The 14,407-nt window shown below is 35.6% G+C and overlaps 1 protein-coding gene across 1 annotated transcript in view; it reads left to right on the top strand.

Annotated features, from left to right (window-relative positions):
* The window catches only part of KCNC1 (potassium voltage-gated channel subfamily C member 1), a 195,093-nt gene extending 183,190 nt beyond the window's left edge, over window positions 1-11,903 (top strand). Inside the window, exons 4-5 of the mRNA XM_058158549.1 lie at window positions 8,239-8,427; window positions 11,839-11,903. Of these exons, the coding sequence (XP_058014532.1) occupies window positions 8,239-8,427; window positions 11,839-11,903 (254 nt within the window). The remainder of the gene's footprint in view (window positions 1-8,238; window positions 8,428-11,838) is intronic.
* The last annotated feature ends 2,504 nt before the right edge of the window (window positions 11,904-14,407 follow it).

Raw genomic sequence — 14,407 nt, 5'->3', positions numbered from 1 at the left:
TTTGCTTCAGCTAAGAAAGTATTGTCTGGCAACTCAGACATTAGTGTTTCTAGCTTGAATTGTGTTCCAGCTGACATCTCTTCCAGTCTTGTTGTGTTTTATAATAGATTTGCTGAACAAGTTAAATGAATATACTGTAGGAACAAAATGTGTGTTTGTTTCACTTCCTTCTCTATTCTGAACCACCATATCTCTCCCTACTCATTTTTAAGAGTAGGTAATTTGTGCTTTCTTCTGTATCTCTCTCCAGTATACCCTCTTCCTTCATATTTGTGACCATGCAGCTATTAGATATTTAAATTCTGCTTCTCCAGTAGCTGTAAAGCTTTTTTCTATACTGGGGGTTTTCCAGTATGGTGGCTGTTTTACTCACCCTTTACTTTGTAAGAGAGTCAATTTCTGAATATGTTGTCTCTGAAAATGTTTCTGTTGTTTATAATCCTATTGGTAAAGGATTATGGTAGTTATATTTATTCACTAACTTCATGTCTATGGAGATTCTCAGTCATCCAGGTCATGGTGGTCCCAAAGGTGCTTTCAAAAGGCAACTGGATTTTCTTTATTTATTTACTCCTATATGTTGCTTCCAACTTATGTATGTTACAGACTGTCACATTTTATATTCTGAAGTTTTTCTTCAATTGTCATCAACCTGAGTTCCATACTGGGCACCAGAAGGACATTAGAGTACAGTTCTTTAAATCCAACACAAGAAGGGATATCACAGGCTGTAGGTAAACTCCACTGAGGTTGTGACACATACAAATCCTGATGAAAAAGGTATAAATACCAAAAGAAAAAGTAAGTACTTGATGCAACATGGCACTAATTGGCTATGTTGCTCTCTTTAGTACTATCTGCATGGAAAACAAGTTAAGTTGCATAGCTCTCCAGCAGAATAATTCCAAAATGTATCCGCTGTAAGAGGATTCCACTACTGCTTTCAAAATCACTTCTGTCATAGCTCGAAGCTGTACTTGTATCCATCATCTTTCTAAGCTGTCATTTTCTCACATCATCATTACTTGTCTGAGTTTTCTTGTCTCTTCTGTAATTCTTCTCTGTTATAATTAATGGCAAATGTGCTACCCTACCCTTAACAAGCAAAATGAGTCCATGGTTTTCAGTGGAACTACTCCTAAGAGAGGGTACTTAGCAGCGGAATAAGTCATCTCCTTTCACAGCAAACTATGGAGCAGAGTTGGAGTCCTTTTGGAATTCCACTGGTGTTCTGGTATACATAGATATCTAATGTTTCTTTCTGAGCACAGTCTGCTCCACAAGGCAGACAAATATTTTGTTGATCTAGAGCCTGACTGAAAATGTCCCTTTTGTTTTCAATGAAGCAAATCTTGATAGCGCTTTTGTGTTTATTTCTCAACAAAAAGAGAAATAAATATATAGATGTATCATTCTGAATGCAGAAGGCTGGATCCTAATTTATCATATATTAGTTGAGCCTAACTTAAGCCATGTTGATTAAAGTATGAGTAACTAAAAACAATTCCATTAGAAATATGCATAAAGATAAGGGATGGGGTGGGAAGAAGAGCAAACAAAAAGGATATTAACAATTCAGCTCAAGAACCCAAAAATTCTAAACTTAACAGTGTAAAATGCAATTTCACAAAACGGAGTTAAGTGTATAATTGAATCAGAATTTTACCACATCTAATGAAACCATGTATATAATCAAACCAATATTTTCATTTGGAACTAAACTAATAGCTAAACAACTTGATCTCAGTTAATACTTAAACAAAAATGGATTTTTACGAAGAAAAACTCCTTTTTTAAAGTTAATTTTAAAAATTCTTTATTTTTAAAAAATATTTTTTAAGTTTGGTTCCATTGTGTCAGGTCTGATCTTTGGCAATTATACAGATAAATGCCCACCTCCTCAACCTGCTACAACCAATAATTCATATTTCTTCCAGGATAGTCCAGGCAACTCCTAAACCCCATTGATCCATCTGTTCTATTCTCTTTTTTCCACTTTCCTCAATTTTGCCAAGCATTGTTGTTTTTTCTACTCCATTGCCTGCTCACATCTATAGCCCAAAGTAAGTGTGATTTTCTGCTTTCTGCTCATCGCTTCAAGTGACTAATTAGGACATTATTTCACCCAGAGCCAACTGGATTTTCTTGAAGTCCATGGTACTTAATAATGGTTTCTAAATCTTTTTTTTTTATTTGCATTTATATCCCGCCCTTCTCCGAAGACTCAGGGCGGTTTATACTATGTCAAGCAATTTAAATCATTTATGTTTTATCTTTTGATCTCTCTCAATGTCCAGCTTTCAGAGTTGCATATTACTCTTAAGTAATATGTTACTAAAGTTTAGCTTTACTAAAGTAAAGCTAAAGTAATATGTTACTAAAGTAAAGCTGTTACTTTAATTATTCTGATTTTTGTTGTCACAGAAATACCCTTGATCTTGTCTAACCTTGCTTTCTTCCCATGAATCAAACTATTCAGTTATTCGTTTTGAGCTCTGAATCCCAGAAAACCAAAACTATCATCTATATTCACTCCCTCGCATCAGCTGTGAGTTCATTAGCGAGCCAGTTGACGTTACCTTTGTAACTGTAATCTTTAACTTTAATCCATATTGTTCGCTTTCCAGGTTTGCTTATTTAATGAGCTCATTTCAGCCTTTTTGCTTCAGCTAAGAAAGTATTGTCTGGCAACTCAGACATTAGTGTTTCTAGCTTGAATTGTGTTCCAGCTGACATCTCTTCCAGTCTTGTTGTGTTTTATAATAGATTTGCTGAACAAGTTAAATGAATATACTGTAGGAACAAAATGTGTTTGTTTCACTTCCTTCTCTATTCTGAACCACCATATCTCTCCCTACTCATTTTTAAGAGTAGGTAATTTGTGCTTTCTTCTGTATCTCTCTCCAGTATACCCTCTTCCTTCATATTTGTGACCATGCAGCTATTAGATATTTAAATTCTGCTTCTCCAGTAGCTGTAAAGCTTTTTTCTATACTGGGAGTTTTCCAGTATGGTGGCTGTTTTACTCACCCTTTACTTTGTAAGAGAGTCAATTTCTGAATATGTTGTCTCTGAAAATGTTTCTGTTGTTTATAATCCTATTGGTAAAGGATTATGGTAGTTATATTTATTCACTAACTTCATGTCTATGGAGATTCTCAGTCATCCAGGTCATGGTGGTCCCAAAGGTGCTTTTTCAAAAGGCAACTGGATTTTCTTTGTTTTTCCTTGAAGATGTTTCACTTCTCATCCAAAAAGGTTCTTTGGTTCTGATTAAATGATGGAGAATGGAAGGATTTATATTCTTTGCAGTCATCTGGTCGTTAGTACCCTCCCTGAGATTCCAAGTGAGGCCACTTGGAGATTTATTCCTCAGGGTCACCTGAATAGCACAAAAGGGTATTTCAGCGGTTCCAAGAAGATTCTGCAGCTATTTGTATTATTCAGGTGATCCTAAGGGCACAAATATACTTCCAAGTGACCTCAAAGATTTTGAAGTACCCAGTCTTTTCTAAAGTTATATTTCCTACTAAATGCAAGTTGCAGTAGAAGTTGTCAATGTTTTCCACCACTACATTTGCAAAGGTGACATACATTTATGTAACATTGATATTCACCAGAAATTAATCCTTACATTTATAACCAAGACTTTGTTGGTTATACAACCATTGAAAAATATTAACTCTTGATTTCTTTATATGGTCTTATTTCTGAAATATTTACCATATGGTCATCTGATTTATAGTAACTAATCGGGCCCATTTAAATTCACATATGCCTAAACCATCCATTTAGTAGGCTTCATTTCTGCTTTGACCATTTCAATTCTCCCTTGGTTCATACTTCTCACAAATTGTATATGTCCTTGAAAGATGAGGAGCTCCTCTTTTAGTAAAGGCATCATCAGTGGCCAGACTCCTTTAAAGCTTTGGTCTGGTCATATCATCATCTCTGGTTCCTTTACAATAGTTATAGGGACTGGTTTCTGACATGAGATTTTCATCATCTGGTATAAATTTGTTTCATTTTTCAGCCATGTTCATATAATTGTCTTCACTTTAGTACATAAGTGGTTTGCCATTCTCTTCTACCAGATTAGGTTTTGGAATTCATTCTTCTAAGTGGATTGGCTTTCAACTCATCTGCAGGGGCCCATGTTCCCTCATGCCTACCATGGGTCATCTTAACCTCCTTATCAGCAAAGATGACCCTCCAACTCCATCAGCATAACTCTCAGATAATATTAAAGTTACCAAGCCATCTCATCATGTCAAGTTTCTAATTCACAGTAGCATTAGCGTAGCTTATCACTCTGTTAATATTAAATTAAAATATTGTAAGGTTTCTTGGCATGTCTCCTAAGGTGTTGGATGAAAATTTTATTTTAGATGGCATCATCTGCATTTCTGGCTTCAATACAGCACTTTTCTGAATTCTAAATCACAAATGCAGATTTTAGAAAGAACAGTCAGTATTCTTTATAATTTATGGCCCACGGCGATGGGGCAAATAGTCTCTTGATAGAGTTTACAATTGCTCATTAGTGAAAAAGCTCAAATAAAATCATTCAACTGATGGGACAAATCTCATCCAATTGTCAGTTACCCTAGTGATTATCGCTTAAAATGTTCCTTCCCTTCATAATTTTAGTTTTTTGATATCCGTTTCGCTTCATAAAAACTCTTCTTCCAAACCAAAAGGGTCATGAGCTTTGGCCCCTCTCCATCTGGTGACCTCATGATGCTCACATCTGTTGATACTTGGAAACCAAACAATTTTTATGTTTTAAAGTGTGGTCCTGAACTTAAAAATAGCTGCTTGGTGTTTTGTTTTTTAATGTCACACTGTTCTATCCACAAGTATTCTTAGAGTAGAGGAAATATTTTTTATGTTGTGTTGTTTTGAAGCATTATGCTTTCTAACACAACTGTGCGAGGCTTTGCGTTTTATTGCCATGCCAATTTAAGAAAACATGCAGCTGCTTTAAAGCATGCAAAGAGATGGCACATTCTCACTCGCATGTTTTTGGGACTCTAATTCAAAGCACAGACCTAATGTGTTAAACCTTTTGCAATTGAGCATATATTGCTCAGTTTGGTTTCATTTTTTAAAAACATATCCTATATTTATAAAATTTGCAAGAGGAAAGAAGCAGAGGCATGGGGAGATGTACATAATTCCATGCTTTTTATTTTTATTTTTTCATTTTCTCTTTGCAAACACAAGCAAACAAAATATAACAGAAAGCAATAAACCTGAATTGGGCCTTCATTATATTTTGAAGAATTACATGAGTCAAATGTTATATAAGGAGAAAAATAATAATATCCCTTGTCAAGAAGATAATAATTGTCCTTTGTATTTTTCCTCTACTGCTATAACTCAGATTCGCTAATATTAGTTTTGAAACTCAGGCCTCACTCACCGAAATCATCTGGATATAACAGGGTTTGATTATTTGAGCTTTTCTGGCTCTTTCAGGGTCATTTCTTATTTATTTCCTGGGTTGGGCAGCCACTGTTGCTAAATCAGAAAATTGAGAACTGTGAATTAAGGAAAATGGGCACAGGCCATTGATTGTTGATTCTGATGTAATGTCTAGATTCCTTCCTTGAATTCAGAATTCAAGAGAGAATCAATTGAACGGAGGATAAATTTTGGGCATCATGAAGTTATTTTACAAGATGTCCAGATATCTTTTTCTTAAATCATTTTAAAAAGAGGCTGAAATTTCCAGTATCAAACATGGTTTAAGAGTTCAATTGTCTTGGCATAGTTCATATGCTGTCTTAAGAAATAAACACATAATACCCAGTTTATAAAAGTGCCATTTCACGCAATATTTCCTCTTTTTTCTGGAGGATTAAATGAATCAATTTTATTAAAAACCATGTATTATTTATTAAATGTAATTATTTACATCCTACCAAATGTCCAGAAGCTCCCTTGTCTTGTCCCTCTTTATATGGTGTGATTTAATTGCTCTGTTCTGTGGTAGAACAGATTAAGTGTTTTTTAAAATTCATTTTTGTGAAAAATTATAATTCTCCATGATAATTTACAAAATACTGTAAGACACGCCATTTCCTTCTAAAGAATGGCAATATATGTATAAAGATTCAAACTACCGGTATCTCAAAATCCAAGTACTACTTTTTGGTTGGATGAAAATATTAACAAAAATGTGAATGATATATTTGCAAGCAGATAACACAGAAAACATAGGTATGGGATTGGCAAATTTTTCAGGTGGCAGGTGGCAATTTTACATAATGACACAAATCACAAGAAAAATAGCATTAAAATCATCAAATTTTCACAAGTTCCTCCAACCTCATGACATGTTGGCAATCTCACTAGGAAATCTGTGGAGATTTCAGCATTTGTACCTAAGATCTCGTGATATTTCAATATTCTCACCTGTAATTTTACAAGGTTTTGAAGACCATTATGCTCTCTAGTGAATTAGCAACCTGACTGAAATTTTAGCTTTTACATTAAGTTTTAGTTTTGCATTAAAAATGTGGTTGCTTGGATATTCCCTGGAGATGTTATAAGCTTAGTGCAGTTGCCAGTTGTCATTAGGTTTTGAATCCAGTTATAGTAAAGTTAAGGAGAATCTAAGGACTTGGCACTATCCATTTATAACTGCTTGATCCAACAGACTTCAATTTTTTTTAAAAAGCCGGGTAAAAACAGACATAGTGAAAACTCAGTATACTAATTTGGCAAGGCACAATATAATGCCATGCAAGGCTATTTCTATACTATCGTATCTTCCAGGTAAATGTAAAGATAAATGTAAAATAGTTAACTCCTAAATAGAGTCAGTATAGCAGGTATAAACTACAGAACTGTAAAAATCAAAAGTAATTTGTCCACCAATTCTACTTACTACACAAGGTAGGCAGTAGATTCAGAGCACCCTTACCTAAAATTTTCTAACAGGAATAAGAAAGGAGATCAATTTAGGAAGAAACATTATTATTACCACCTTTATTAAATTTATTTACCATCCATCTCGCAGTTTGAGGCATCCTAATGTTATTTGTATATGTTATGCTCTTAAAATTATTTAATACACTTGATTGTTACATGGTCTCTTATAAATGAGGAGATTGATTTTACTAATTACCCATTATGAATCAATGAAAAGACAGGCTGTGTTGGACAAGTTTGAGCATTAAATTCTAGCATAAGAACAGAATATATTAGGCTCTATCAGTTTCCCCTTTAGCTAAAACTGGGTAGAGACACTTCTAGGTCTATCCAGCTATCTTTATGTAATAAGCATTGTGCAACTGAGCGTTTGAATGATGCAATTATAGTTCCTCTGAAAAGGTTACTTTTACATAAGGTGATTCCTTCTTGGCCACAGTGAACTATGCCATATTTCACCTATATTCTTAATATACCAATTTGCACTTTAGTAAAAATTTAAAAGAGCACTTTAAATTGCTTTGAGATTGTGAAGCAAGTCACACAGAGGAAACAAAGTCAGTTCTCTTTAAAAACATGTAGATGGAAACATGTTTACAAGCCATTTTTAACCATGTGCCATGTATGTTTGTTTTTCAATCTCATTTGATTATCCAGAGATACCCAGCATCCTCTGCTGTCATAGAAATATGTGGGGCAAGGCAGGGGGTGGAAGAACCATCAGTCAACTTCTCGGCACATGGATTTTTACTGTGAAAAAAAAAATCTATGTTCTGCTATCACATTTTCATTGCATGCTACGTGTGTCTGCGTAAAATGAGTGCCACTGTTTTGTATATACGGAAATGGATAATTTTGTTCAAAATTCACACTGGGGAAAAAAAATGTAAGAGAGCAAAGCTAGAAGTTACTCCAATACCACAATCTGAATCATCGTGAGTGCCAGCCTCAAAAAAAATGTTGTTAGTTCTAGACAGCCAGATGAGAAACAGATCATGTGGGTGCCAGCTTCCATTCTACTAGATATAATCACATTTTTAATTACAGACTTCTGCTCACAAAGTTAGGAGCCATGTTTCTAGCAAGCTAACATTCTCTTTTTTCTGTTTTTTCCCCCATTAACATTTTTCCTTTAAACAAGAGTGCCCCGCACTTCACCAAGCTACCCAGGACAAATGTGTTCATTTTCTCCCCCTCCCCCCCTACTGTTACCACCTAGTTGTGGAACTGTATCAAGAGACGTCATGTCAACGAAAGCATGCTTAGTGTTTCAATAGCCTTCTGCTTATATGTTTGAAGATTCGAAACTGAATGGGGAGGTGGCCAAGGCAGCGCTGGCAAATGAAGACTGTCCCCACATAGACCAGGTTATGTCGCCTGAGGAAGGTCTGCCATATACCCGTTCTGGCACTCGGGAGAGATATGCACCTTGCTTCCTCTTATCAACCGGGGAATATCCCTGCCCGCCTGATGGAGGAATAAGAAAGGGTATGTAGATAAGGTCCGCTAATCACATAGATAGTAAGATAGTTTAAGATAATGATTTATTGAATGGTATTAAGTTTGCTTGGGAATATTGGTTTCTTGCACTAAAATAACAGTCAGACATCTTAATCCATTCATCAGACAAGAAATGGGCTGAAATTTGAACGGGTGTACCCTTTGAGGATAATTCCATCTGATAAGGATGTCCAACATATTCTTTCATTGTGCATTATGACCTTAGTGGTCGTACAACTCCACTTCAGATTTCTTCCATTGTTTTTGTTATGGCACTGCTGGGCCAGCCTGCTGCCAATTCTTTCATCACCACCGATATTTTCAGCCCTATAGTTTTGCTGTTAGTTCCTTCTTTAACTCTTCTTTCCTGTAAGGTTTGCAGAGGCAAGAAGGAAGATCCTTTGTGGCAAATGCAGGTTGTTGGGGGTTTTTTTTAATTGTTTTTTTTTTGTTTTTTTTTGCTGTGGGAAAGTGGTCATTAAAACATCTCTTTGCCATTTCTCCTGGCATCTCTCCTCAAGTCCCTAATGGGCTTCAGGATCCTAGTTTGAGAACCACCAAGTTAAGAAAAGCTCCATCATCAAGCATCAAGGGATAGTATCTCTTCCTGCTTGTTCCTGAAACACATGAAAATATTATATTGTTGAAGTTAGTAATTAGTAGCTAACTCGACAATGCAGACATATTCTATTATTTGCCCATCTCTGTATTTTATGATATCTAAGTGAAAATTCCTAGATAAATTAAAAAGGCATAAATGCTTTATGGTTCAGAAAAATAGCTACCATCAAAGTTCTGCCACCATTTTATGTTCCCGTGTTCAGTTGTGTTAACTGATATTGAGTTTTTGTTTTTTACTGCAGTTTATTACTGAGCTCCCTGAATATTTCTTACAATATTGTTTGCCCATATGAAAGGAAAATAAACAAATGGTGGCATATTTAATCTAAATCCAGGGGAATTAAAACAGCAATTTCTTAAGGTCACACCCATGATAACATTAACAAGTGCATATTTAGGGGTGGGGTGGGAACTATATTTTCCTCATTTAAGTCAGCATAGGCAAAGGCTCTGTTGTGGCCATGGTGCTTCAAATGAGCAGTTCCCTCATACTGAACAGAATACTTAATGTGCTATATTCAGTTAAGTGAATGCAGAGCCTTAACTTATGTTTTGGGTGATTGTCACAAAAACCTTGCGGATTGTAACTGCAGAGTATAATAGTATTTCTACAGACTCTGCAAAAACTGGAGTGTGGCACAAATCAGTTCTTTACCAAACCTGTAGGATGCATTGCATGTTGACAGAAAAAAAAGGGTGGGGTGGTTATAGAGCAGGGGTGTCAAACTCATGGCCCATGGGCTGGATGTATCATGCGCTGGCCATGCCCGGTTTAGCAAAGGGGGGGGAGTCACGATACGTCACATGACGACGCCTTGCCAATGCGAGTTGGACACCCCTGCTATAGAGTATCCTTAATTGTAATTTCACCATTTACTAATGATAAGATATAGGAGGATCATTGCACTTTCATATGAAAGTTTTTGCTTAAGTTTACCTTTGTAGCAAAAGTGTTTTACACTTGATTCTATACTGGATTACACGTTGGTCATTTTTCATTCAGCTTGAGCCCTGGTTCTTGGTTCAGTGCTTTGTGAGTTTCCTTCTAACAGGTTCCCCTTTTAGGATGACAAATGGACAATTTTCACAAAGCCACTGAAAGAATAAGGCTCCACCCAGTTGATTGAAAGTGTGGCCAGCTGGCCGAAGGAATGATAAATGTCAGCATATTGTTGGCCTGTATTGGGGTGGGTGGGGGAATATTATCAAGGACGCCTTTAGTGTTTCTACAGATATTCATTCCATAGACTGCATAACAATGCCTCTGATTTGCTGAGCTGTTTGGTGCATGACTAAAAAATTGGCAGAGGGAAGAGGAAACCAAATGCATGCAAAAATGCTGGTAAACAAATTGAGTAGTATCTCTATAGCAACAGAACTATAAATGCTTTTGATAGAGCATTGGGGTGGGGAGACATTTTTAGTATCAGATAATACAATGTGAAATGCCAAAGGTTGAGTACAATCGCATACAACTAAGTGACTTGGTAGTGTGACAGTTTCTCTATGACAGATTGGGGGTTTGCATTTATTTAGAATAGAATAGAATAGAATAGAATAGAATAGAATAGAATAGAATAGAATAGAATAGAATAGAATAGAATAGAATAGAATAGAATAGAATAACAGAGTTGGAAGGGACCTTGGAGGTCTTCTAGTCCAACCCCTTGCATAGGCAGGAAACCCTACACCACTTCATTTAGTTCCAGCTCCTCTATATCATAGCAGGGGGGACATAGGAATGCTTTTTCTTCCACCATTTCTAGCCAAGGCCATGTTGCAAGGGATACTACTCTTGGCATGTCAAAGCATGAAAGATGCTGCTGCGATCAGGCTGTACTTTACTGAGTTTGACCATTCTGTTGTTGATCACCTTCTGTGATTTTACCTCTTTTTTTTTTTTACTTTTAAAAGAAGGTTTTGAGATGTTATAAGCCTTAACAGCTTAGTTTGCAGATATGGAAAAATGGTAGAAAGATCCTTCAAGCCTGGAATTCTTCGAACTTCATGAGACATTCTTGATCTCCCATTCCGTAGCATGGATCAGTAGCAAAGAATGGTCTTCTAGATTCTAGTGTTCTAATCATAAAGCTAATAAAAAGAGGGAAAAGAAAAGCAATGATTTCTCATTAGCTTATGTGGTGTCACTTGTAAGCAGATCCTGATGTTTGAAAGTATCATGGCTTTTGGTAGCATCTCATGGGGTTGATGTTACTACTGGGGGTAGTAACACTTATCTCGGCCAGATCCTTCATCATGTAGAGCTAAATTGACACTATTAGTTGCTTTGGCGGGCCATAACACTGCATGTTATTGGTACATAATATGCTAAGCTGGAGGCACCACATAGTTTCTTGTGGTGGTGCACCCCATCCTGGTATGTGCTTTTCTCAGCTACCGGTAGATCCACTGGCTTTTTGGAAGTGGGTTAGATTGTCATATAGTCCAATGCTGAAACCTGCCAATGACTAAAGATTTTTGCTTTTCTCAGGATATTGTTGAGCCATAGGAACCTTACAAGAGTGTGAGCAAAATACAAGCAGTAGGACAAAACTTTGCATGGTGTCTCTTCTATGTTGAAAGCAATAAGATACACTGTAGAGAGGTCTCTAGCTGGCTGGCTGACTGCATGGGGGGAAAAAAATATTGGCGGAGAAGAAAATTGGCTGCCTCTGCATGTAGCTCTTTCTCCTTATTCCTCCTTGCTATAAAACACCCAGCTTGGTTTGAAAAGCACAGGAGAGAAGCTCAAGTATTGATTATATTCTTTACATGCAGATCTTTGCAAAGAAAGTCCTGTCATTGCTAAATATATGCCAACAGAGGCAGTCAAAGTGACTTGACATGGAGAAAACGAGATGGACAATGATGGCTTATAAACGTCTGGGTGGAACTGTGCAGGCATAGAAGACCTCTTCTTTGGACAAATGTAATCTCCCTCCATGCAAGTTTGCAGGATGATATATGTGGTTTCAAAAAGGGAGACATGCAGGATTTCTCTATGGCCAGAATGTAACAAATGGCGGATTTTTTTTTCGTTGTTGTTGTTTCATAGCATGAATTGCATGAAAAAAAAAGAAAAAAGAAAACCCCTGAGATTGTAAAAGTTAACTTACTTTACTATTAAAGGGGTGTTTTGGGGGGGAGGGTGGGGAGATAAAGTAATATATTTTCCTTCAAAACTCTTTACTTTTACATATGTTGTAGTAGCAAACTGTAAAAGATATTTTAAAGCCGTACATTCCTTTGCAATGGATTGTTTATTTGTATACATGATCACAAGGGTGGATGGTTTAAAAAGTGCAATTGGCAGTCACATTGACCATGCCCTCATAAATTCATCACGCAGAACATGAATCTCAAGAACTTTTCATCCAACTAGACTTGTGTAAAATGTACAAACAATCTTCTTTTCTTGTCTGTTTTTGTTGGCATGCTTGTGAAATCTGGGACCAGTTTTTGATCCTGATGGAAACAGCTGGTCTAAACTAATTTTCCAGCTCTGTACTTTATTGGTGTATAGATCCAGTGTGAAGACCCTTTATGACAAATTGTTTATATTAAGTGATCAGTAAAGAATTCAACCAAAAAGAAACCAACATTGTTTTTTTTAAAGCAACCACAGCAACACCTGGGGATTTACAATATACAAATCAGGAAACTACTTCAATATAAACTTATCTGAGAGTTTTAAGAAACAACAAAATGGCATTGTATGCAATTTAGAATTCTGAATAAAATGCATGCATAATGTTATGCAAAATAATTCTAGCATGAAATAAATTTTGTATAATGATTTTAATGCCTGCTGTATAGTGTAAATCAGAATTCCTTACTGAAATGTTCAGAACGTCCCAAAGAAATGCTTTTGAAATTGTAAATAAATACCATGCAACAATTCCCAATGGAACAATCAAAGAGAAAAAGCTTACTTATGCTTTGCTTATAAGATGGTAAACTGATGAATGCCTAAGGAAGTCGCCTCCCAAATCCTTGATACAGCTCATGTCTTCAGTCTTCACAACACTAATAAATATTTCCATAATTGAATAGATAAAATCTAGAGATTGGTAGATTTCACTCTATCCCTCCTTTCTCAATTAATAATAAAAGTTTGGCTTTTTAGTTGATAATGTGAATTCAGTTTTTCTTACTACTGTGGTTCTCTTAACAGTTGATAGCATTTAGAAAGACGTAGAATTAGATACCTTTTAATCATACTAAATGATGTCTTAAATTACCTAACATTAAAGGTAGTGTAGAGGTTTGAATCATACCATTTTATTTCAGATTGAAAGAAAACATTTAGAATTTTTGTCATAAATTTGCTTGTAGTTAAAACACTGAAGCAAAGGATTGGTTTCATCACATCATAAGACCTAACTACTTCCTAGGAAGAAGGTAAGGCTATTGATGATGATGATGATGACAATGACGATAATGATGATAAAGCTTAAGAACAAAGTATTTCATAGAATAAACATAAAAGGAAAAACACAAGACAGTAGCAATAAGAGTTACATAAATATAGTAGCTTTACTTTTCTTCATCCCACTTCCAAAATTCTTTCCATTCCTTAAAGCAAAAATGGCAGGAAAAAAATTCCAAAAGAATATATCTTTCTTATCCTTGAATGTTTAGGTCAGTATATTTAATAAGAAAAAAGAGGCATATAATGTAATAATTAGTATATGCAACCCACATTTCTAAATAGTCTTTTAATTATCTATAAAACATTTATTCATATATAGGAATGTATATGTACGTTCTTCAGAATATTGTATAAACTGATAAGAGCATGGATATTGCAATATCAGGATTTAATCTATTTATTTACGTTGTGATCATAAAAACTCACTTGTGCCTTTGTTTTTGTGTTAGTTTCCCAATCAGCAGTATACAGTATAATATCAGATCACATGAGAATCTGTATAAACTTTCAGTTTCCAGAACAATAATTATTCTGTGATGTAAGTCTAAAAGGTAATTGCTTGAATATATGATCACATCACATGAGCCAATGCGATACTTCGAGCACATGTCCAGCAACTAACTGAACCAATTAGTTTTTTCACTAAATGGACACAAAGATGTCAAATAAACATAAAATCTTATATTATAATCTGACATCAGTTTAAAATGTGACATAAATGCCAAATTGGACGTCTGTTGTCGTTTTTTCCCCCCACATACTGGAAATCTCTTGAATATCTGCCTTTTAACACCCATTTACAACTAGTTATTATAGCCTCATTATTTTTGAAAGAACATGACTTTCATGGCAAGGAATTCAACACATTCCACTGCTAAAATGTGTCTGGGCTGGTTGTCTAATAAAGTCCCATTA

The sequence above is a fragment of the Ahaetulla prasina genome, chromosome 1, assembly GCF_028640845.1.
Source record: "Ahaetulla prasina isolate Xishuangbanna chromosome 1, ASM2864084v1, whole genome shotgun sequence".
NCBI classification, from domain to species: domain Eukaryota; kingdom Metazoa; phylum Chordata; class Lepidosauria; order Squamata; family Colubridae; genus Ahaetulla; species Ahaetulla prasina.
The sequence above is the reverse complement of the archived record's forward strand: the minus strand, read 5'-3'. Positions and strand labels throughout refer to the sequence as shown.